Source organism: Herpailurus yagouaroundi, unplaced genomic scaffold (assembly GCF_014898765.1).
Source record: "Herpailurus yagouaroundi ecotype Mexico unplaced genomic scaffold, PumYag 100, whole genome shotgun sequence".
In the NCBI taxonomy this organism is placed as follows: Eukaryota; Metazoa; Chordata; class Mammalia; order Carnivora; family Felidae; genus Herpailurus; species Herpailurus yagouaroundi.
In genome coordinates this window covers 16,388,286-16,413,986 of record NW_024412391.1, presented here as the reverse complement: position 1 = coordinate 16,413,986, position 25,701 = coordinate 16,388,286, and the positions used below count along the sequence as shown (strand labels likewise).

At 43.7% G+C, this 25,701-nt stretch overlaps 1 protein-coding gene across 4 annotated transcripts in view; it reads right to left on the bottom strand.

Annotated features, from left to right (window-relative positions):
- Window positions 1-10,750: 10,750 nt before the first annotated feature.
- Window positions 10,751-25,701, bottom strand: part of TMEM209 (transmembrane protein 209) — a 37,709-nt gene continuing 22,758 nt past the window's right edge. For 2 of the 4 annotated variants that reach the window (XM_040471967.1, XM_040471968.1), the window contains exons 10-15: window positions 24,504-24,629; window positions 22,100-22,197; window positions 20,306-20,420; window positions 20,115-20,212; window positions 17,725-17,798; window positions 10,751-12,449 (exon numbers count right to left, since the gene is read on the bottom strand). In XM_040471967.1, the coding sequence (XP_040327901.1) occupies window positions 12,395-12,449; window positions 17,725-17,798; window positions 20,115-20,212; window positions 20,306-20,420; window positions 22,100-22,197; window positions 24,504-24,629 (566 nt within the window). In that variant the 3' untranslated portion in view covers window positions 10,751-12,394. Of the gene's footprint in view, window positions 13,078-17,724; window positions 17,799-20,114; window positions 20,213-20,305; window positions 20,421-22,099; window positions 22,198-24,503; window positions 24,630-25,701 lie in introns of those variants that run through there. The other 2 variants (XM_040471969.1, XR_005789188.1) reach the window with 2 other exon arrangements.

The following is a 25,701-nucleotide window of genomic DNA, read 5'->3' as shown; positions in this document are numbered from 1 at the left end:
ACAGCGCGGGGCCTGTTTGGGATGCTCTCTCTCCCTCTCTCTCTGCCCCTCCCACTCTCTCAAAATCCATAAATAAACTTTTAAAAAGTAAAATTAAAAATTTTTTAAGTTCAAAAACACACGCATGCAGGGGATGACTGTGACCCAGGGAGGCATCTGCTACCAAGTGTGAAGATGGGCCAACCTTCACACGTCCTCGCACCTCAGCGGGTGTGAAGGAAGCCTGCCCACACCGCGCTCCCTCCGGGGGGGGGGGATTCCTGTGCACTCCTCAGTCATTGCCTCACGCTGGTCGGGCTGCGCGGGAAGGTGAAGGCCTCTGGCTATTGTTCCTTTACCAGCTCTGCCGTGGAAGAACCTCTTACGTCTCACCTGAGATGTATTGATCTCATTTTTGCAGACAGAGAAAATGGATGCAGGGAAGGGCAGCGATCGGCCGCAGGTGAGAGCGGCGAGGCCCTGAGCATATTAAGAGTTCAATAAATTTGCCGACTGACGTTGAAGGCGGGGAAATGACACCGAAGTCTTGTAGCCAGATCCCTTCTTCTGAGGCCTTGCGTGGCGGTCAGGCAGTGGCGACAGAGGCCAGGGCGAGACCGGCCTGGCCCTTCCCTCTCTTAGGTCTGGCCAAGCAGGGCAGTGACCTTCAGCTTTCCGGACACACGCCAGTGCCCCCCACTCTTCTCCCCAACCAGGGCAGAGGAGCTTCTCAGGAGAGGAGCCAACGCAAGTGACCACGCGGGTGTAAGAGACCCCCTCCTCCTCAGCAGCCACAGGTACAGTTTTGGAAAGGCCGACATCCGGCCTGTGACACCCCCGAGTAACCCCGTGGATACAGAGAGAAGCCAGTGGAGCTGGTGCCTGAATAGCCACAGGGACCTTCAGGAGGAGAGGCCGTTGTTTCCCTACCTCCCTCTCCCGGGCAGCAGCCTAGTTAGAGGGCAGAGGTTAGGAACAGAAGCTCCTTCCAGGCCTGCAGCTGGGGCTGCTGCAGCTTCCTGGAGAAGGGGGGCTTCCTAGTGCCCTTTCTTGCTTAATGTTTATTTATTTTTGAGGGAGAGGGAGACACAGAATCTGAAGCAGGCTCCAGGCTCTGAGCTGTCAGCACAGCCCGACGTGGGGCTCGAACTCACCGACCGCCACATCATGACCTGAGGGGAAGCCGGAAGCTTAACTGACTGAGCCACCCAGGCCTCCCTTCCTAGTGCCTTTTCTGAGGCAGGCTCCCTCGTACCCACGGCCACCCCTCTCAGGGCCCACGTCGGGGAGGGAGAAGCGGTCGACTGTGAAAAGAGCCTTCTAGAAACTCGGGCCACAGTGGGGACCCAGGTGCCTTCAGGATGAAGGCCTGAGCCAGTGGCAGCCCTGCGGCCTACGGCGGGGATGAAAACCACTTGATTTCTTTGGCCCTCGGCCCCGCACGGCACAGGGAAGCTGGTGGTCACCGGCCTGGGCGTCCCCGCCTGGCAGGGAGGCAGGGACAGCATCTGTCCTGGCCGGGAGGGCCTCCGCCGGCACAGGCAGGGCGCCCTTCCCTCCTGCGGTGCGGGGCCCGCCGCATGCGACGGTCGGGCGGCCCCGCTTTGTCCTCCCGCCGCGGGGGGTGGGGGGCGCGACGTGCGGGGGGCGGGGGGATGGGGGTGGTGGCGGCGCCGGGACCGGCAGGGCCCCGCAGGCACAGATACCAGCGCCCTCTGGATTCACGCCAGGAGCAGGTGGCCATCAGATCCCCGGCTCCGGCCCCCACCCCGCGAGGCCCCCGCAGGAAAGCTGGCACCTTTCCCGGCGCCAGCTGCGCCGCCTGGCACCGAGTCCGCACCCAGGGGAGCCCGCGGCGCGCGCCGCTGCCCGGGGACTGGATGCGTGACTCACGCCCGCTCGCTAATCGCTCCCCTCTCCTGCGCCTCGCGTCTCGCACAACCTTCTTTCCCCCGGAGACAAGCGTGCCCATCTGACACCCCGCCCGCCCCGCTCCCCGTGACACATTCATCTGCCCTTGCGCCTGCCCCGGCTCAGCGCGACTCCCACACGGCCTCCCGCTCCCGCTTCCACCAGGAGGGCGTGCCTGGCCTCTACCCCGGCCAGTGACCCTCGGGGCGAGCCCTCAGCACCTACCTGGCAGGTGCGCCGCGTCCCGCCCTTACCTCTCTGCCCACCTCGCACCAAGGCCGCGGATGCCCAGCCTGGAGGCATCTGTGGAGAGGAAGTAAGTATCAGAGCGCAGTGGCCAAGCTCTTCAAGCCACCATTCAGCTCCCGAGGACTCGTGGCACATCCCCTAGAAGGAACCAAGGACGGAGAGCCTCCTGGTTTTGTCTGCTTTGACCATACAGGCTGGAGGAAGAATCTAGCCCAAGTAGGCGCTGGGAGGTCCCAGGAGTGTCAACGATGCCTTGTGGCCTGGCACCACAGAGCCGGCCTGATGGGGACAAACGACTACCTCCTGCGGCACCGTGGAGTCTGAAGGCCGGACTTCTAGAGTGGCCCAAGCAGGGCAGAGGCAGGCCCTCTTTGGGCTTCTGGGTCTTCTGTACAATGAGACGGTCCAGCTGCTTGATCCCCAAGGCCACTTCCAGGCTTTCTAAGCTTTGGCAAGGAAAAACATCTCACCCCAAAACTGATGCGGCCCCCAAAGCCAACACTGCTTGCATGTGGTCTTTCACACAATCTAAAGAGCTCCTTGGGGCTCCGGGTGGCTCAGTCAGTTGATCTGACTCTTGATTTCGCCTCAGGTCACGATCTCACGGTTCATGGGATTGAGCCCCACATCAGGCTCTTTGCCGACAGTGCGGCCTCTGCTTGGGATTCTCTCTCCCTCCCCGCTCACACACTCTCTTTCAAAATAAACAAACTTAAAAAAGATACACACACACACATCCTTTCTTTTATTAGGCTAAACACAGAACTGGTGTCAAAGGACCGCCACCTGGACAGCCACCCAGGACCCCACACTTAGAAGGGCCTTGTGATTGGTTTAATGCTCTGTTGTGGCTGTCTTGAAATTCTTGGTAATTTTTAACAAGAGACCCCACATTTTCATTTATTTTTTATTTTTTTTTTTTTATTTTGAGAGAGAGACAGAGAGCACTTGGGCAGGGGAGGGGCAGAGAGAGAATCCCAAGCAGGCTCCATGATGTCAGCGCAGAGCCCATCGCGGGGCTTGAACCTGTGAACTTGAGATCATGACCTACACCAAAATCAAGAGTCAGGCCAACTGATCCACCCAGGCATGTCCCCCCCCTCCCCAATTTTAATTTTGCACTAGGTCCCACAAATTATATAGCTGGTGCTGGCTAAAAATACTTAGAATGTTAAGCAGAAGCATTGTAGATGTCACTGCAATGTTTTGCTCTACAGATCTTGGCATCTGGAACACAGAAATGTTGAACATTTCCTTATCGTCAGTGCCTGGGGACCAGGGAGAGGGTTAGGAAACCCTTGGTGAGTTACACCGTTCCAGGGGACAATGGACTCTGTACCATGTTCACGGCCCTTGGAGGCAGGCACAGCCAAGGCTCTGTGGGTTTGTATAGACATCTCGTCAGTGACAGACTGCTGCTGCTGTCCAACATCCAACCCCTCCCCTTCGTCTGTAGTGCTAGGATTATCAGCTGGCCATGGCCATGATCATGGCAGACAAAACCTACTTTCCTCAGATTCCCCTGCAGCTTGATGTGTCCCTGTGATTAAGGGCTGGCCAATGGGATATGCCTGGAAGTACCTGCCGCTATGCAGGAGACGTTCTTAAAAACCAGTTGGTGGGTGTCCTTTCTTCTAAGTTGTATTTTTGAGCAGAGAAGTTTTCAATCTTTAGACTGAGCTCGGGAGTCAGAAGAATATATGCCATTTGTTATTATCATTTCATAATGGAAATTCACATAAGAGCGAATCGGCGCCCCGTTGCCCATTAACGTGCAGTTTTTTTTTTAATTTTTTAATGTTTATTTATTTTTGAAGGAGAGAGAGAGACAGAGGGTGAGTGGGGGAGGGGGCAGAGAGAGACGGAGACACAGAATCTGAAACAGGCTCCAGGCTCCGAGCTGTCCGCACAGAGCCCGACGCGGGGCTCGAACTCACGAACCGCGAGATCATGACCTGAGCCGAAGTCGGACGCTTAACCGACTGAGACACCCAGGCGCCCCAACGTGCAGTTCTTAACACAGGAAGATGACGCAGGCGTCCCATCTCTAAAGGGGGGAGCTGGTGGGGGTAAATAAAGTCTCACGTATTTGCAATAAAGAAGAGCTGAGCGGGGTAAGGGAGATGGTGACAGCAGTGCCATTTTAGGGTGGCAAGAAAGCGTCCAAGGAGGTGGCATTTGAGCAGAGCTCTTCCTGAAGACAGGAAGCAGATGTTACACACAGCTGGGGGAAGAGCCTTCTAGGCCGAGTGGGAGGTTCAGACTATTTTGCCAAAAAGGGGATCTCTTCCCTAAGATTCAGACTTTATGTTTCCAGCTATCTGTTGTCATTCCGTGTGGATGTCCCAGTTAACAGCTCGAACTCAGCGTGTTGAAAATCTCTCTTCTGCCAACTGGTTCTTCTTCCTCCAATTTCCGCGATTAGCGCTGCAATCGTCATAACCGCGCAGGCCGAAGTCTCGGGGGGCTGTGTCTACCAAGGTACCACGTTGTGACCGTTTCTGCTTTCACAAACGCTCTCCAAGCTTTCCTGCCCCACCTGGCCTTCGGCAGCAGCCTCCTCCCAGGCCGCCCTGCCTGCTTCTGTCATCCTCGGGACAGCGGGCAGGGGCATCCTCCTTGGGCACACCTTTGACTTCAATCTCTGCTCAAAAAGTGGCGGAGTCTCTACGGTCAACTCTGCAGCCTTAGGTGAACCTTTCCTTCAAGCCCCAACTTCCCAGGCTCCGGTAAACGCGGCTCGGGTGGGATGCTTTGCAGTTCTCCAAAGTCAGCTCCCCCGCTCCTGTCTTCATGGCTGGATCCCGCTGCTTTCTCCTCCTGCTGAAGCTCATTTGCCACCTGTCCCACCTCACCTTCTCACTCAGCAGAGCCTTCTCTTCCTTTGACCTGTAAAATTCTGTTTTGCACCACTTTCCCCCGCCCCACCCCCCTTTCTGGACTTTTTTTTTTTTTTTTTTTTATTGTAAAAGCGACGTACCATTGAGAGGGAATTGAAAATGGAAAAACAATCATCCACGTTCCCGTTTCAACAAGTGAGTTCACATTTGGATATTCTGTTGTAGTTGGCGATCCACATGCATATTTTTACATAATCGTAACCACAGTAGATGTACAGCTTTGATTTGCTTTCATTTCTACCCGACATTTCCCCCATCTTTTTACATAGTCTTGTTAGAGTTGTAGGAATTTTAGAAAGAGGTCAAACTAAGTCTGTAAGTATCTCATTCAAGGATAGATCTCACAGAATTGAGGTACAATAATTGATTAAACCGTTCTAGCACTAGACATTTGGATGGATTTTGTTTTTAGCTATTATAGACTGGAAACCATGTGAGGGGAAAACGGGTATATTAAGTCTCCTCTGTATTCCTAGCACCTAGCAAAAGAATTTAAACAATATTTACTGGGGGGATGGATAAATCAATGAGCAAGTGCTCACAATGAATATCTTTAGGCATAACTTATTTTTTTCCTGTTGAATATTTTCCTAGGATACATTGTCCTGGGATCGATGAGCCAAAGAGTATTAATATCGCAGGAGGTGGGCACTGCACTTTGTGGTAGATCGTATTTTTCAAAAACGGCCACATCAACATATGACCCATCCCACATACTCTCTCCACGGAGAGGTGGGGTCTAGGCTCCCTCCCTTTGAAAATGGTCCGTTCTTTGTAGCCGCCTCGATCAACAGGATGCAGTGGAAGAAACGTGCAACTTTCGAGTCTAGGTTATAAAAAGTAATATGCTTCTGTCCCCATCTCCCCCCTCCTTTCTCAAGATACTTGCTCTTGGAATTAAGAGGTGGCTCAGGCCACATGTGGGAGCCCTGTGTGGGCATTCCCAGTTAGGCCCCCGGCCAATAGCCAGTGTTGACCACGAGCCATGTGAACGAACGAGCCTTAAAGATGATTCAGTCTTCCAGCTCCCCGATACCGAATGATGCTTTGGGGGAATAGTTTGTTATGCAGCAGGAGTGACGGAGATATACGTGTAGCCCCGTGTTATGTTCCGAAAAGGCTGTACTAATTTCCAGGGCCACCAGCAGTGGAGGAGTGTGGCCGATCCTGGTGTGGCGGGGGGGGGGCACAGACTCTAACTGTGGAACAGACGGAGGCTATCCTCAGAGAAAGCATGTTCCAGAGAAGCAGCTCAGGAAATACATCTTCTGGTCCAATGAGACACATACTTGGAGAAAACTCTGCAGTGTGCCAGGGAACAGGATGATGGTATCCCGGGACCGGATCACGGGGTTCCCAGCTCTCACACCTCGCATCTATCCTAACACAGCTCCGGCTGTGTCAGCTTGCAGGATGCCGCCAATTTTGCACCCAACTGAGAAACTGCTGGCAGATGTGCATCTAGATGGCTCCACCCACTCCCAGGCGTATACGTACTCCTTACTATTGAATTAATTTCCATAGAGCCCAATGAAGAAGGATGCATGGAAATGTAGAGTGGGTCCTCTGACCTTCTTCTCTACAAGTTTAGAGCCAACTGCCAATCCCTAGCTTTTTTTCCTCTCTGCCGCCCTTCTACTCACCAGCCAGAGAGCTCTCTACCAGTCTTCAGCATGGAAAGCACATTGAAAATTCCAGTCCAGAACAAGAAAAGGATTGCTTTTCAAGTGAATTTCTACTCAATCCGCTTGTTAATCCAACAAATAGTTCCTGAGTATCTCACATGCACCTGCCCTCAAGGACCTGAAGGAAGCCAGAGTCTAACGGAAGCTCCAACATTTACAGGAGTTCCACTGTCTGCAGGGCCTCTGGTTTTCCTTGGTATTTGTTCTAGCACTGCCCCATTGTTGCACCTGCCGGGACAGGGTCAGAAGGGCAAGCCAGTGAGAGCTGCAGATCCGCCACCAGCAGAAAACTACTGCGGGTAGGTGAGAGGGGAGGGCGTATGTGTGGGGAAACAGAGTCTTGAGGTGGGAAAAAGTAGCAACTGACTCAGAGATAGAGCAGTTTCAATGAAAGATCATTTCTCTGGCTGCATAGAAAATACGTTGTGTCTCATTTAAGAGAATCCATAATTCTGGGATGTGGACGTTAGCTCCGAGTTCTAAGTACAGTCTAACCACAACTTTAAGGTAGTTAGCTCCAGGAATTTTCAAGATGGCTTAAAAAAGACCTTAAAGAACTCATGCAGAACTTTGAACTGGAAGCAGAACATCGTACCGAATTTACTTTTTTTTTTTTTTCAAAAAAAAATTTTTTTACATTTATTTTTGAGAGACAGAGAGAGACAGAGCACAAGTGGGGGAGGGGCAGAGAGAGAAGGAGACACAGAATCCGAAGCAGGCTCCAGGCTCTGAACTGTCAGCACAGAGCCCGACGTGGGGCTCGAACCCACAAACCGCGACATCATGACCTGAGCCGAACGCTCAACCGACTGAGCCACCCAGGCGCCCCTTACTGAATTTACTTTTAAGAGTGGTTAACTAACTTGAGACGGATGCCACGTTAACACCTTTTCAAACTACCAGGTTTGGGGGCTGATGGCTTTAGATCTTTCTTCTGCCAAGTCTTACTTTCACGAGTTAGCCGGACTGCTCTGCCCCGCAGGCTGTCCAGTGGGTGATGCCCCTCCCCATTAGGAGCACAAGGGGCCTTTCTGTGGAGCTGGAGCTCAGGACGCTGATGCCTGTAGCCTGGGCCAAAACTATCACAGAGCTGCCCGGTTCCAGTCTGCACACCATGTGTCTGAGGAAGAATCGTGCCTGGCCGCTGCCTGAGAAAACAAGTCTTGCCCCCAGCGGAGCAGATCCCCACCTTCTGACTTTCCCCCTATGGGATGCAGTTCATGAAAGCAGAGTCTGATTCAGGGTTGTTATTTTTTCCTTCTAGTTTAGAAATGGGAAAGGAAGGAGACGGGGTTTTCTTGGTAGACCAGAAAGCCCAGCCTTCAAGGTACAAAGGTAGCACTGTCTATGCTGGGGGAGGGCCAGATCTGGGGTGGGGGGAGGAAGGAGGGAGCAGGGGGCAGATCCAGCTGGGCGAGAGCAGTTGGGGTGGGGCAAGGGCGTGTCAAGGCCACGAAGGTCTCCTAGCCCGTGAACAAGATAGTGGCTTCACAATGCCAAAGGGGCCATTTCTTACGTTTATGCTAATAGGCTGTTTGGGGACTTTGCAAAGCCAGTTTTTTCCCTACCTAAAAGCACTGTCATCCGTTATTTTAGCTTGTAGCTTCTCAGTGATCTCTGAATCAGAATCAGCGTAAAAGGTAATTACCCTGCCCCAGTCAGGGAAAAGAGCTCAGCCCTCCCAAGCCTCAGCCCATTCAGGCCAGTGGCTCTGCTAGCCAGACTGGTTTTGGAGTATTCATTTTGCTTTGGGGACATGAAAGGATGTAACTATAGCTTTATTTTATTAAAAAAAATTTTTTTAATGTTTATTATTTATCTTTGAAAGAGAGAGCGAGCGGGAGAGGGGCAGAGAGGGAGACACAGAATCCAAAGCAGGCTCCAGGCTCTGAACTGTCATTACGGCACCCACGGCCACAGCTGGGGACTGCCTGCAGGGGACACTGTGGTGAAATATCCCTGGGTGGACGGGGTCCTGCTTGCTCTGCAGCCCCATTCTGCTGTACCGGACTCCTCTTCCTAACCCTGACTGTGGAACCCACGACCTGTCCCCGAGGTGAGTACAGCTCAGTCAGTGTGGAAATGGAATCCTGGATGACCTTCCAGGGCTCGAATTAAAGATGTGGCTCAGAAGCAACACCTAACAACCTCTAGACTCAGGAGAAAGCCACTGGCACACCCAGCGAGATGTGGCAACCTGGTCACCAGGGACCAGGAAGCACAGGTGCTCGTTGTGCAAACCCCTCTCATTTTAAGTGTGCAGACAAGGCCCCCCCAGATCCTTCTCAGAAGCTTTCCCGCCAGAGAGCCCAGCCCCCTGTTGCTCATAGTCACGCGTTTTTGCCTTCGGCCACTACCCACGGTCTGGAGGCGGCCGGGACCGGAGTCACCGAGGGATGGGTGCACCCCGCGCCCCTTCCCGTGGACGCTGTGGCATTTGGAACAGCACGCTAAGGCGCAGGGCCTCACCCAGCTCACTGAGGAAGACCTTTGGGGTGCAGGGACCCGGTTGTGGCATTTTCCTCACACCTCACTCGGGCAGCCCCCTGTTGCTGTCCGGTCCCGGGGCTGCTTCCTTCTCCTCAGGCCTAACACAGAAGGAAAGCCAGGGAGCCTGGCTGCTCGAAAGGCATCCTTCAAAGAGGAGAATGCAAGCCTTTCCCAGAAGGTGGCTTTAGCCATTGTCAAGTCGTCCCGAACAGCAGGACAGCTCAGACTAGTAAAAAACTCCGTTCTTTTCGGCAGATGAGAAAAGATACGAGGACGCACCGTTAGACCAAAAGTCACTTCTGAATCTATTCATATGGCTGCTGAGTGCCAGAAAAGGGGCACGGATCCAATCACCCTGGGGGAGAAATGACTGCCAGCTGGAGTGGTCAGGACTAGCTCCAAAAAATAGCAGGTTTAATCAGAGTGAAGTCTCAAGGCAGGGGCAGGCTGCTCTGGGGGTTCCCCAGAGAGTGAGGGGGACAAGCGGGAGGAAGCACACAGAGAGCCCAGCGAGCGGCAGCCCGCCCTGGCTGGGGCCGAGGATCTGGGAGGAGAAGGCTAGCTTGGGGCCAGATTGTGGAGGGCTTTAAATGTCAGGCTAAGGAACTGATCAGGGGAATGAAATGATCAAACAGGTGTTTCAGGAAGATGAATTTGAAGAGAATGTGTGGGATGAATTGGAAAGTCTGGAAGCTCGGCAAAAATTAGTAAGCTGCGAGATGAATTAGGCTGTCGTAGTGGTCCTATGTGAATTGATAAGGGTGCAAATGAGCACAGGGGCAGCAGAAACGGAAAGGGACAGCTGCAAGAGACACTGTTAAGAAAGAATGGATGAGGTTTGCTGCCTAATTGGATTGGGGACCCAGGGAGCGAAGGAATCAAAGATGACACCGGAGTTTTGAGCGTGGGCAACTGGTAGTACAATGAACAGAAAAAGGGAGGTTAGAAGAGCGAGCGGGTTTTGGCAGATGTGAATTCAGTTCCGGTCGCACAGTCCACAGGACACGCGAATGGAAATGTCGGACGCCAGAGCTCAGGCGGGAGAGACGTTATGGTTGGTGGTAAATTTGGGAATCAGATGCAGAGAGGTGATAAACGAAGTTGTGGAGTGAATGAGATCTCTAAGGAAAAGCAGAGACAGGGAAACACAGGACCAAGACTGACCTTTGAGGAAAAGTCCACATTTAAAAGATTGATATTCTAAAAAAAATAAAGGACTTCTGTTCCAAAGCCGGGTTTAGAAGTGCCAGCCGTATGCTACATGTCTTCACCACGGAAATATCCGTTTAAAGTGTACCATATATCAGTTTGAGAAAGCCAAGCAACACAGCATTTTTATGTCTTCGTGGGAACTAAATTATGAACACCTAGATACACTCCTAAAACAAATTTGGCTGAAGTAAAGGCTGATATTCATAGCGGGGGGGGGGGGGGGGAGAATAAATGATACAGAGAACATAATCTAAAATCAACATAATTGGTGGATCTGATCCCACAAGGATGAGTCAAGCAATGAAAAGAAAAACTCGTGAAAAATACCCTATAAATAACATTTAATTAAAGTAGGTACTCATTTTAACACAAAGACCCAAAAAATTTTACCGTATTTGCAGTGCACTGTCTTCCTGACGTGTGAATGCCAACTAATTTATCAAAGTATTTTTAATAAAGGCTACATTAAAGTATAAGTTGGCTCAAACACTTGTGGAGACTAGTCAGTATAGGAAAACTACCTAGAATATAGTAACCCACGCTAGACTCACAGTATGCAATCAAAAGAGCTTTTCTTTTTTAGCATGTATCTCTAGTCTTTTTACATGTATATTTCCCACATATTATATTTTCTTGATAGTCACAAAATAAAAATATTATAGCTTTGAATTTTTGGACTAAAAGCTGCCATAAGTCCTATAAAGAAAAAAAACCTTTGTCTTAATGTGTTAAAATTTTTCCCTTATTCCCTTTAATAAAGAATGTTAACCATGTAACAATTGTTATTCTGTGACACCTTCAATAAGTTTTGAAACAGTACTTAGATTTTCACATGTTCTCGTATTTAACATGTTTAATTGACATTTTCTTCTAAAATACCACAGCAAACATGTTCAACATACATCAAAAGCAGTGAAAAGAAACCTCCTTTCCTCTGGACACAGGACTTTCAAAACACAGGAATGACTTGTTGAAAAACAGAATTTACAAATTATTAAAAATGGGATGCACATACAGGACCAAAATGCAGTTACTCAGAAGATTCTAGTTTTGTTTCCAGGTTTACGTAAGGTGACAGAAGTGGTCTCTAATAGGACGTCAATCTGGAAAACAAACACACTTGCTAGCTAGCCTTCAAGGTCCTATTCATAGATACGTAAGAAAATAGAGTCAAGCAAAACTCAGTCACTTCTTACTCTGCAGATATTCTGAACATATCTAAAAAAATTTAAACAGATATTGTATGATCTTAAAAGAGAACTCTTAAAATAACACAGTCAGATTGAATTATTAAAAAGAAAGCAAGAGTTTCTTAATGTCTTCATCCTTTTAACCTAAGACCCAGATAGTTTAACTCTGTGAGTTAATCTGAGAGCTGACTTCTAAACATGCCAACACTGTCAAACCTCTTTCAATATTATTTAAAAATGCACATGGACTAATAATACATTGCCTACAAGTTGATCTCATCTCTTTACATGTGGGCCTTGGGCTGATCTATAGAACAACAGGGAAGTAAAGAGATAAAAAAGGTGAATTAGCAATTTCCTTGTTTCTTTTTAAGTATTTACACCAAATAATGCAATTGAAAAAATAAATTTTTTGTGGGGAAAAATCAGGTGGATGATTCTCATTTGTAGGTTACCATGAAAAAGGACTCAAATTTCTTAATTAAGGGGAAACTGCACTGTTTTGGGTCAACAAATATCTGAAGGTTTGCAGTTTCACAGACAACTGAAAAATCTGAAAGGTAATAAAAAAAGTGAAGGTAATGTCTCTCAGTGTAGAGAACACAGGAAATACTTTAACAAGAAGTTTCATAATAGCTAATTTTTCGTTAAATCTAAAAGAGTCTGTTAACACATACATGTATCTTACTTCAAAAGACACAGTGACTCAGAGATGCTTAGATTCAACTCCTGGTTCAATCAAATAAAAGTCCTAATGTTTGGAATTAAACGACACACATTACTCGCCAAAAATCCACAAAATATTCACACCGGATAGACCAAGATTAACTCTCCTATAAAAAGAAAAAAAAAAAAACAAACCTTTTTAGTTGAATCGATTTCCAAACATTTAAGGTCTCTTCAAATAACAAAAACTAGTCTTTACAAGGAATACATATTTAACTGATAACATTTAATGCCATTCTGTAATGAGTTATGTTACATATGGCTTATCAGGTGGACCCTAGTAATAGTAATTGCTTTCTTCACTGGGCTTAAAACCCCAATTTAGGACAAATGCGTTTACAGGGTGTGGAAAATTCAAGGAATATTACAGAATAATTTTAGCAAGATTAAAGCAGAGGTAGCAATTAAAATGTTTACATGGAGGATATGATATAGAGCTGCTAGGTTTCTTAGAGAATTTTACCTATTAAATCCGAATTAAGAATTTACTAATTATTATGGATGCTTTAGTGAATTTGTACATGGGAATTCTTAATATAGCTTAAACTAAACCCTACTTATATATAAACAAAAAGAAAAACCTACTTCTACTCTAGAGAGTACTATACAGTATTCAAAGTACAAAGGAGAGGGCTATAAGAGAAAGAGATTACTCATCTGACAAAGTAAGAAATCAACCTCCGATGTCCCAAACTGAAGAATCAAGAGACAGCCGCATGCCTCTATTATTTGGAACTATAATAATATCAGAAGAAAAAGGCTAAGAGAGTTTCAGGTGGCTGTCTTTAGTGGGCTTGGGGAACAGGGAACTGGTTATTTCTGTCATGAACTTATAGCACCACAGGACTTGTAAAATTATGAATAGTTATTGCTTTCGACAAAAATTTTAAAATATATATACACGTATTACAAAAATGCCCTTCAAAAAAGGTCATTTATATATTAATTGGCTTTTCCCATTTCTTCAAGGAACTCTTCACCAAAACTGCCAATGAGAGGGGCACCTGGCTGGCTCAATCAGTAGTGCATGCAAATCTTGGTATCAGGGTTGTGATGTTGGGTGTAGAGTCCCATGTTGGGTATATTTAAAAAAAAAAAAGAATCTTAAAAAAAAAAAAACACAAAAAAACCCTGCAAATGCTAAATCTCAATCTGATAGAAAAAAAGTTTTAATTTTGGCTTGTTTTATATGAGGCTAACCAGCATCTTTTTGTGATTATTAGCCATATGCACAAAGCTTTTTTTGTGCAGGTTTTTCATGTCTATGACCATTTTCTATATATTTTCTTTCCAATGAATTTATATATGCTCTTTACATATGATGGATATTAGCTTGGACTTGCTATATCTGTTGCAACTATAAAATTTTGTCTCAGTTTGTCATTTAGTTTTAGCTTTAAACTTTATTTACAGTTTATTTGCTGAACAGAACACTTAAATTGTTGTGCAGTTAATTCTGTCTAGATTTTTTCCCCCTTTTGTAAGTAAACCAGTCATCTCATTCCAGTAACTGCACAAATATCTGGCATTGACTGGATAATGTATTTGGATCAATCTGCTGCTGCTTTATGGGAATGATTCCAAATGGACTCTATTTGAGCCACTTGCTTATTTCCTTTAAGTTATAGGATAGTTTTTAAGCATTTGATTGTTTTAGAATGTATCAAGTAGATTAATCAATCATTTAAAAAGTTAATAATTTCAAAGTTTTTCCCTTGGTTAAGGAAAAAAAATCTCAAATAAATAAAAGATGTATTAGTTTTAGTTTGAAATGTTTCTTTTCCACATTTAAGTTGCTCAATAAGATACGCACTTTAAAAATTGTATGAATTCTTCCTGGCCTCTAAGTAAGTCATTACCCCACTAAATATTTCTATCTTATTTTACTTTATTTATTTTTTAAGTAAGCTCTATACCTAACACGTGGCTTGAACTAATAACCCCCAGATCAAGAGTTGCATGCTCTACAGATTGAGCCAGCCTCCTAAATACTTCTGAAAATTTTCCATTTTTATGTGGACAAAGCGTACCTAGCACTCAACACAAACTTCAAGCTATCATGACAAATCATTAATGCATCAAAATGTCAATTTGGATCTAGAGAGGAAAAGATAAACTTTCAATTAAAACCAAACATTCGAGGGATGCCTGGGTGGCTCAGTCAGTTAAGCGTCTGACTTGGGCTCATGGTCTTGCAGTTCATGGGTTCTAGCCCTGTGTCCGGCTCTATGCTGACAGTTCAGAGCCTGGAGCCTGCTTTGGATTCTGTGTCTCCCTCTCTCTCTGTTCCTCCCCAGCTCACACTCTCTCTCTCTCTCTCAAAAATAAATAAACATTAAACAAATACTCGCTGTTGATTTAAAATATCTTTTTATAAAAAAAAAATTTTTTTTAACATTTATTCATTTTTGAGAGACAGAGACAGAGCATGAGCAGGGGAGGGGCAGAGAGAGAGAGGGAGACACAGAATCCAAAGCAGGCTCCAGGCTCCGAGCTGTCAGCCCTGGGGCTCGAACCCTCAAGCTTTGAGATCATGACCTGGGCCGAAGTCAGATGCTTAATTGACTGAGCCATCCGGGCACCCCTAAAGTATTTTTCAATTAATTCTTGGCTTCAAAATAGCCCTTCTAAAGCATTAAGTGAGGAATAATTATAAAACATTATATTTATAACATATTCCATATTTCTAATACATATGCATGCACATATTTATAATTAAATACTGCTAGAAATTTTAGGAAAAAGGTCTGTATTTACTGACATGGAAGAATGTCTAAGACAAACTGTGAGATTAAAAAGCAGAGCACAGGGGCGCCTGGGTGGCTTAGTCGGTTAAGCGTCTGACTTCGGCTCAGGTCATGATCTATCACGGTTCCTGGGTTTGAGTCCCACATCGGGCTCTGTGCTGACAGCTCAGAGCCTGGAGCCTGCTTTAGATTCTGTGTCTCCCTCTCTCTCTCTGCCCCTCCCCTGCTCATGCTCTGTCTCTCAAAAATGAATAAATGTCAAAAAAAAAAAAGATTAAAAAAAAGCATAGGATAATATGTTTAGGCACAATACATGTTTAAACAAAATGAAAACTAAAACCCAGATCAACTCATTCCCAGAAAGTAGTCTATAAACATACACTTTTAACTGCTAACATTGGGTACTCAGAGGCAGTGGGATTGAGAGGCTGACCAGACGGGAATTTTCAATTTCTAGTCTATACACTGCTGTAGCATTTAAGTATTTGCATATTGGGCATGTATTACTTTTGTAATTAAAAAATAAGGAAAAAAAATATTTAGTTTAGATGCTTCACAAAAGTGAGTTTCCTATTTAATCTTTCTTACGTTAAAACATATATGACAATGGGACACATGGATGGCTCAGTCAGTTAAGCGTCAGACTTCGGCTTGGGTCATGATCTCACAGTCCGTGGGTTCGAGCCCCGCTGTCGGGCTTTGTGCTGTTGTAACAGCTTGGAGCCTGGACCCTGTTTCAGATTGTCTTCCTCTCTCTGCCCCTCCCCTGCTCGTTCTCTCTCTTTCTCTCTCTCTCTCAAAAATAAACATTAAAGAAAAAAAAATATACATACACATACATATATATATGTATGTATATACATACATATATATGTGTGTGTGTGTGTGTATATATATATATATATATATATATATATATATATATGATAAAAGGGGATCCTGCGTAGCTGGGTCGGTTAAGCGTCTGACTTCAGCTCAGGTCATGATCTCATGGCTCAGGAGTTCGAGCCCTGCAATGGGCTCTGTGCTGACAGCTCAGAGGCTGGAGCCTGCTTCAGATTCTGTGTCTCCTTCTCTCTCTGCCCACCACCCCCAAAATAAATAAATATTAAAAAAAATTTTTTACATATGCTAACTAATTTGGATGTAAATTAAAAAAAATAAAATTAAGAAGAGAACTAAAAAAAACTTGCTAGGATTTTGATAGGAATCACATTAAAACCATAGACTGATTTGGTGAAAAAAAAATTTTTTTGGACTGTTTATGTCTTTTAAAAATCTTTGAATCTAATATGTTTAAGGACAGGAACTTGGCTTTCTCTAGAGCAGTATTGTCCAGTAGAAATATAATGTGATGTCAGTGAAATGCAAACCACATACATCATTTAAAATTTTTTTCTAATTACATTTTTAATTTATTTTTGTTACTTATTAAATTTTATTTATATTTAATTTTATTTATATTTAATTTATTAAATTTATTTGTTTACATTTAATCTTATTTATATTAAAAAATTTTTTATTTTAAGTGGGTTCTATGCCCAACCTGGGACTTGAACTCACGACCCTGAGAGATTGAGTCGTGAGCTCTACTGACTGAGCTAGCCAGATGCCCCCATAATTTTAAATTTTCTAATAGACATCTTAAAATTTTTATAAAAAGTAAAAAGAAACAGGTTTAATGAATTTCAGTAATATATTTCATTTAATCCAATATATCCAATGTATTAATTCAACAGGTAATCAATGCACAAGAGTATTAATGAGATCTTTTGTACCCCCCTTTTTCTTGGGTCTTCAAATTCTGGTCTATATAACATTACACTTACAGAATATCTCAATTCAGATTAGTCCTGTTTCAAATGCTCATTGTCACATGTGATAGATGGCTGCTCTATCAGACAATGTAGTTCTAAAACACATATAAAACAGGACGCCTAAGCTAAACTGAAAAGAGGCATGCATATTGGAACTGGAATGGACCCCAGACATTCTCCACTCCAAGCCTTTCCCTTCACATTTTCTTAACCTCAGGTTTTGAGAGTTCTAGACCTTGCATTACGAGATTTCTCCAGCCTTAACCAGTCCTCCTGCTTCAAAATATTATTTGATATGCTAATATTTTGGATCACCAAAATGACCATATGACAATTCTGAATTTATTTAAACAGGACGTGAGCTTCATTCTAAATATTTAGAACAAAGTAAACAATTTCAACTGACCATTTTTCCGTCCCAGTTAATAATATTATGGAATGGGTGCTGACTCAGTCTCTAGAAGTATAAACATTTTGCAGAAGGCTGTGTCTGAAATGGGATGGCTTTTGTTTTGTTCTGTTGATAAATTTTAAATTGGCAAGAGCTTGATATACATCCTCAGAGTTGCTTCTTGAGGGACACAACCGTAAAGCCAATGAGGGAAACCAGTAGGGAAATGGAGGTTGGTGAGGAATCAATGGATTTGCCCAAGAGAATAGAACTGGTTAGTGACAGGGCTGAGCTAGTGCCAAAAGCCATATCTCTTGTTCGGTCCACAATCTTTTCAATATATGATGCTGCTTCTGCAGAATCTTAACATGGGAAGAAAAACAGTAAATAAGTTAAGTACTTGCATTTTTAAAGCATCAATACCTACCCAAGCATTCCTGACTCTTTGGTTTTTATGATGTAGAGAAACATTAACAATGTATGAAACATATTATTTCGGCCCTGGAACAAAGACAAAAAAAGACAGCAAGATTTAAACCAAGCCAAGCCAAAGATTATACAAACCAAACAAAAAGATAAATGCAGATCCTATCAATTCACATTCTACTAACTCAGAATTCCGTGTAATTCAGACTTTCATTTGCATGGATTTGTACAGAAACTTCAATGGCCCAAAATATTAACACTTATAAAGCTGGAATATTAAGCCTGATGCGGGGCTTAAACTCACAGACTATGAGATCGTGACCTGAGCCAAAGTTGAACGTTCAACGGACTGAGCCACCCAGGTGCCGCCCTCCCCCCCCCCAAATTTTTTTAACACTTATTTTTTGAGAGACAGAGTGTGAGCAGGGGAGGGGCAGAGAGAGAGGGAGACACAGATTCTGAAGCAGGCTCCAGGCTCCAAGCTGTGTGCACAGAGCCTGATGCAGGGCTTGAACTCACAAACTGCAAGATCATGACCTGAGCCGGAGTCGGATGCTTAACCGACTGAGCAACCCAGGCACCCCATATAATGATAACTTTTTTATAGCCATTAAAAAGTATTTCTATGAAATATTTTTATAGGATGGAAAATTATATTTAAGTTAATTAAATTAAGAAAGATTTTTTTTTCTACCATTCACTTTAAAAAAAAAATTTAAATCCAAGTTAGTTACATAGAGTGTAATAATGATTTCAGGAATAGAATTTAGTGATTCATCACTTACATATAACACCCAGTGTTCATCCCAACCAGTGTCCTCCTTAGGGCCCATCGCCCATTTAGCCCATCCCCCTACCCAACGCCCAGCCAGCAACCCTCAGTTTGTTCTCTGTAAGAGTCTCTTACGATGTGTCTCCCTCTCTGTTTTTATCTTATTTTTGTTTCCCTTCCCCTATGTTCATCTGTTGTGTTTCTTAAATTCCACATATGAGTGAAATCATGTGATATCTGTCTTTCTCTGACTTATTTCGCTTAGCATAATACACTCTAGTTCCATCCATGTTGTTGCAAATGGCAAGATTTCACTCTTTTTGATTGCTAGGTAATATTCCATTGTATTCATATACCACATCTTCTTTATACGTTCATCTGTCGATGGACATTTGGGCTCTTTCCATACTTTGGCTATTGTTGATTGCCCTACTATAAATATTGGGGTGCATGTGCCCCGCCAAAACAGCATTTCTGTATCCTCTGGATAAATACCTAGTAGTGCAATTACTGGGTCACAGGATAGTTCTATTTTTGATTTTTTGAGGAACCTCCATACTGTCTTCCAGAGTGGCTGCACCAGTTTGCATTCCCACCAGCAGTGCAAAAGAGTTCTTTAAGGAAGTTAATTTTTTTTTTTTTTCAACGTTTATTTATTTTTGGGACAGAGAGAGACAGAGCATGAACGGGGGAGGGGCAGAGTGAGAGGGAGACACAGAATCTGAAACAGGCTCCAGGCTCTGAGCCATCAGCCCAGAGCCCGACGCGGGGCTCGAACTCACGGACCGCGAGATCGTGACCTGGCTGAAGTCGGACGCTTAACCGACTGCGCCACCCAGGCGCCCCAAGGAAGTTAATTTTTAAAAGGAAATAAAACTACATAAATAATACGATTTCAACCCATAAAATAGCACAGAGAAAAGGCCAAAATGAAATTTACCAAAGGCAATACAACAAAAATGTTAACAATAGCTGCCTTTAAGTAATGGAATGAGTGATCTTTCTTTTCAGAATTTATTTATCATGAGACAAAGTGTGAGTGGGGGAGGGACAGAGAGTGAGGAGAGAGCACAGATCCCAAGCAGGCTCCGCACTGCCAATGCCGAGCCCGATGTGGGGCTCAAACCCGTGAGCTATGAGATCATGAACTGAGCCGAAGTCGCATCCTTAACCGACTGAGGCACCCAGGTGCCCCTGCTCTTTCTTCTTTATACTTTCCCAAATTAAGCATATATTACTTTTATAGTTTAAAAAAGGGACATTTAAGAAACTCATTTTCCCTAATTTAAACAGTTTACCTGTTCCTTAGACAAGAGACTTTAATTTAAAAAATATTATCAAAGCAAGTCACCATGACCTTCCTCAATAGCCATTTCTACATTTAGAAGTAACTTTGGGGGCGCCTGGGGGGCTCCGTCGGTTAAGTGTCCGACCTTGGCTCTGCCATGATCTCACGGTTCATGAGTTCAAGCCCTGCGTCCGGCTCTGTCCTGACAGGTCAGAGCCTGGAGCCTGCTTCAGATTCTGTGTCTCCCTCTCTCTCTGCCCCCTCCAGCTCGTACTCTGTCTCTCTTTCTCAAAAATAAATAAACACTAAAATTTTTTTTAAAAAGAAGTACCTTTGGAAGATTGTACACATGACGCTGGTAGATTAGCTCATAATGAGGAGGGTTGATAGCACTCTGATAGATGCAAAAAACATTCTCATTTGTCACATCTGTAAAGGAAATACGCTACATTAAAAAACAAGCTAAACCTCTAGATATATCTCATGTGAAAATCTCAACTCATTCTGTTAGGAGGTTTATACCTGGTTTATTTGGGGTCTGAACAAAGTGCTGAGAAGTAAATGTCTTCCCGTCAGGGTACTTAGGATGTGGAGGTAATCTGGAATCAAGGTAGGTGCAAAATACATGCATGATGATCTGAAGATGAGGAAACAATTTTTTTAAATCAGCATGAAAATCTATCATAGATATAAGCCCTTTAAAAACAGTGCTGTTTATGATGACTCCAATCTTTAAATGTTTCCCTAAAGAGAGAACTAGCAAAATGCTTTCAAGTAGTTATATTTATAAGATGAAATCTATAAAATGAAAAGACAAAGCAAGACATTCCAAGTCTTCTGTTAAGTGGATCATTCATACTCATATAGTTAATAACAAAAAAACAAGATAAAAACAGACATACATTCTCAATTTGAATATCATCATTTGAAGCTTTATGTTTTCCACACTGACGGTCACTACTAAAAAATAAAAAACATGATCTTGAAACTCTTAAATGTTCAAAAACTTTACACTCTTTGACCTCATAAATCTTAATTCCAGGAATCTTTCTTAAAGCCACAATCCCCAAGAATAAACATGCACCATGATATTCCTTACAATATTATTTAAATTTTTTTTTAATGTTTACTTATTTTTGAGAAAGAGAGAGAGAGACAGAGCGTGAATGAGGGAGGGTCAGCGAGAGAGGGAGACACAGAATTCGAAGCAGGCTCCAGCCTCTGAGCTGTCAGCACAGAGCCCGATGTGAGGCTCGAACTCACAAACCACGAAATCATGACCTGAACTGAAGACGGATGCTTAACCGACTGAGCCACCATGATGCCCCAGTTACAATATTATTTAAAACAGAAAAACAGGGGCGCCTGGGTGGCGCAGTCGGTTAAGCGTCCGACTTCAGCCAGGTCACGATCTCGCGGTCCGTGAGTTCGAGCCCCGCGTCAGGCTCTGGGCTGATGGCTCAGAGCCTGGAGCCTGTTTCCGATTCTCTGTCTCCCTCTCTCTCTGACCCTCCCCCGTTCATGTTCTGTCTCTCCCTGTCCCAAAAATAAATAAACGTTGAAAAAAAAAAAAAATTTAAAACAGAAAAACAAAGGTTCCTCCCCTACCACATTTCTCAAACTTTTAGGTCCAACATAGGAAAAGTTAATGGACACTGGGTAATAATGAAAAAATACTTACACAACAAAAGTGGAAAAAAAAAAAAAGGATACAAAATTTTATGTATGGGATAGTAACAACTATGATAAAAACAAAAAATAGCACAATCTTGGGGCACCTGGGTGACTCAGTCAGTTAAGCATATGACTCTTGATTTTGGCTCAGATCATGATCTTAGGGTTGTGAGATCAAGCCCTGCGTTAGGCTCCGTACTGAGTGTGGAGCCTGCTTAAAAGATTTTCTCTCTCCAGGGGGTGCCTGGGTGGCTCATCGGTTAAGCCTCCAACTTTGGCTCAGGTCACGATCTCACTGCTTGTGGGTTTGAACCCTGCGTCGGGCTCTGTGCTGACAGCTCACAGCCTGGAGCCTGTTTCAGATTCTGTGTCTCCCTCTTTCTGTCCCGCCCCCACTTACACTCTGTGTCTCTTTCTCTCACAAATAAACGTTAAAAAAAATTAAAACAACAACAACAACAACCAAAAAACCCCACCAAACTATTAGCAGTGGTTAAGATAGATGCTGGTACAATTTTAAACTTTTACTTCTTAGTTTCTAAGTTCTTTTTAATATTTATTTTTATAATGGAAAAATAAAAGCACATAAATCCAATTAACATGGGAAAATGTTAAACTGAGAAAACAGAAGTAGTGACTTACAGCTGAGTCAGTGGGCAGGTCTGTATCCCACTTCCGTCCTTTGAAGTCTCCACCTCTATTCCATCTAAATGAACTCATACAGCCTCCCTGAGAAAGTTCTGAAGCAACAAAGATGAAATTTAAGAAGCCAAAAATGAAGAAAAAAAAAAAAAAAGAAGAACAAGAAAAGGCTAAGGGGTTACAATAGGGGAAGCATAACACCTTCAAAACCTGATGAAAACACCCTAACATAAACACAAGATATAAAATAGTAACTCACACATCACCATGAAAAAAAAAAAAACCAGACAATTCCAAAACACAGAATAAAACTACCATTCGGGGTTCTTAAAAAAGTCCATGTCATGTGGGGAGAAAAGGGGGACAGAACTGTTCTAGAGAAAGAGACCAAAGAAAGATAAAACACCGTAAGGTAATGTGTGAAACTAGACTCTATTCTGGTCAGGAAAAAAAAAGAGTAACATTCTTTGGACAATTGGGAAACTTGAATATGAATTATATATTAGATGATTTTAGAAATATTGCTAATTTTAAAGGTCTGTTAAATGTACTGGGTTTATGTAGGAGAATGTTCTCATGTTTAGGAATTATCATACTAACAAGTAATGGTGTCTGTAATGAATTTCAAATGGTAGAGTAAAAAAAAAGTGTGTGTGTATATATGTAGACAAAGAGAATCAACTGTAGCAAAATGTTGCTAACTGTTCAATCTAGAAGGCCTCTATCTGTTCATTGTACTTTTTTAAGTACAATTTTTTTAAGCTTTTTTGTATATTTTATCTAGAATATAACAATACTTTATATGTACTTTGTATATATGTGTGCACACACATTTCTTTCTGGATATACAAACACCTTGCTATCTATCAGGCAATCTTGCCAAAATATTGCAACCTGAATTTACATGAAATACAGAGGACAGAGGATCATGTAAAACCATACCCGTGGGCATGCATTCAGTAAAATCCACAACGTGGACAACTCTACAGGACAAACAATCCAGTTTTTTCAACAAATAAGTTGCAAATGAAAAAAAGGATGGACAGGAAACCTAAAGGAACTAAAATGCTGTATCAACTAGTCACAATATATGATAATATCTGAATCCCAATTCAAGCAATACCAAACAAAGTAATTACACATTTTATGAGATAGATGGATGGATGGACATCCGTACATACATAGGCTATATATTTCATGATATAAAGAAATTGTTTTAAAAATAATAGGTGTGGGGGCGCCTGGGTGGCTCAGTCGGTTAAGCGTCTGACTTCAACTCAGGTCACGATCTCGCGGTCCGTGGGTTCGTGCCCTGCGTCAGGCTCTGGGCTGATGGCTCAGAGCCTGGAGCCTGCTTCTGATTCTGTGTCTCCCTCTCTCTCTGCCCCTCCCCCATTCATGCTGTGTCTCTCTCTGTCTCAAAAATAAATAAACGTTAAAAAAAAAATTTTTTTTTAAATAATAGGTGTGATAATTGTACTGAGGTTATGTTTTTAAAAGGCCTTATCTTTGAGACACATAGAGAGCTGTTTACAGATGAAGTGACAACAGCACATAGAACCATATATAACACAGGAGGGGAGCAGGTAGATGGGGATATAGATAGGGCCAGGGGTGCCGAGAGGCTAAAGGCTGCCAGGCCCAGGGGCTGTGTACAGGAGGCTTGAGCACACTGTTGTGTTTAGTATTAGGAATATCTGAATTCTCCTGATAATAAAAAGTTTTTTTAAGTCATGAAAAATGCGCATTTCTGAACCCCAGTCCAAACCTGGGGGAGAGAGGGTACCATAATGTTTTCAAGTTAAGATTTATGATAAATGTGAAGAGTGAAATACTATTTCTAAAGCTTTTTTTACTGATGAGAACATTTTACAGTTTATCCAAATAAAAGCAGGGAAGCATAAAGAGAGTTTGGGAGTATCAGGGAGGCTAACTTTCCTGATTCTCACGTCCGTCTCCTCAGAAGATCACATTTCCCTCCAAATAATCCGAATATAACAGAAATTCAAAGTAGCAACACATTAAATATACATTACAAGAATTGAAAGAAAGAAGGACCAACATGCTAAAATGATAAGGAATGTCACAGTGGCGCCCGTTCTTAGTGGTTTAAGGGTAGAAAATAGGTGAAATATTTACTGCAGCTCATGGAGCTCACATTTAAGTTTCCCTCTACAGAATGCAATTAATGAGCACATTTAAGGCTAACTACATCATTTTGACAAGTCTTAGGCAATATGAAATATAAAACCCAAACGTTATTCAAGTATAAGCCTTAACTAAGCCCTAATATATGTTCATAAAACAAAAAAAAGTGATACTTAAAAATTTTTTTCCCCTTGTTACTTTTATTTATAAAATCTCAAAGTAGTGAAATTTTTTTCCTCCTCAAATTACTAGTTACCTTTAATCCTTTCGAACAAGTATTCCTGATTGGGTGTAAGGTCTAGATACTGCACAATTGTGTTCAAAGTCGGGATGAGAGGAGCTTTGACCAGAGCAGCTTGCTTCAAGCTAGTAATGCTAGCCTCTGTTAAAAACAAAACACACAGGACACAGATTATTCTTCATGTGGGTCTCTTCCTTCAATAGGCGTTGAAGGAATAAGTGAAAGTAAGAATAGAATAGTTTATTTTCACGATGAGCATTATCTCCTTTACCTACAATTTATTTTATTTCTGGCATGGTGGCCAGATTTATAAACACACACACCACTTGCACACACACGCCAAAAGCAGCAGCCAGATCCATTCTGGTAAATCTATAGACAACTGATACAAAATTTTTTTGTGGGGTATGTATAAAAAGATACACGATAGCTTTCAAAATCAGGTTGAGTTGGGGTTCTTGGGTGACTCAGTCGGTTAGGTGACCAACTCTGATTTCGGCTCAGGTCACAATCTTTCAGTTGGTACGTTAGAGCCCCCAGTGGGGCTCTGCGTGTAGGGCTCATCGTTGACAGCTTAGCCTGCTTGGGATTCTCTCTCTGCCCCACCCCTACTCAGCTTGTGAGAGCTCTCTCAAAATAAATAAACTTAAAAAAAAAAAAAACGCTGAGGGGTGTCTGGGTGGCTCAGTTGGTTATGTGTCTAACTCGATTTTGGCTCACGTCATGATCTCACAGTTCCTGGGTTCGAGCCCCATGTCGGGCTCTGCACCGACAGTGCCTGCTTGGGATTCTCTCCCTCTCTCTCCCTCCCATGCTCTCTGTTCCTCTCCCACTTGTGCTTGCTCGCTCGCTCTCTCTCAAAATAAATAAATAAACTTAAAAAAAAAATCATGTTGAGTTAAAAGCTGCCCCTTGGGGGCACCTGGGTGGCTCAGTCAGCTAAGTGTCCAACTCTTGATTTTGGCTCAGGTCATGATCTCACGGCCGTGAGACAGAGTCTAGTGTTGGACTTCCTGCTGAGCATGGAGCCTGAGATTCTCATTCTCAGGGCACCTGGGCTCAGTCGGTTGAGCATTCGACTTCAGCTCAGGTCATGATCTCACAGTCCGTGAGTTCAAGCCCCACGTCAGGCTCTGTACTGAGGGCTCGGAGCCTGGAGCCTGCTTCGGATTCTGTGTCTCCCTCTCTCTCTGCCCCTCCCCCGCTCATGCTC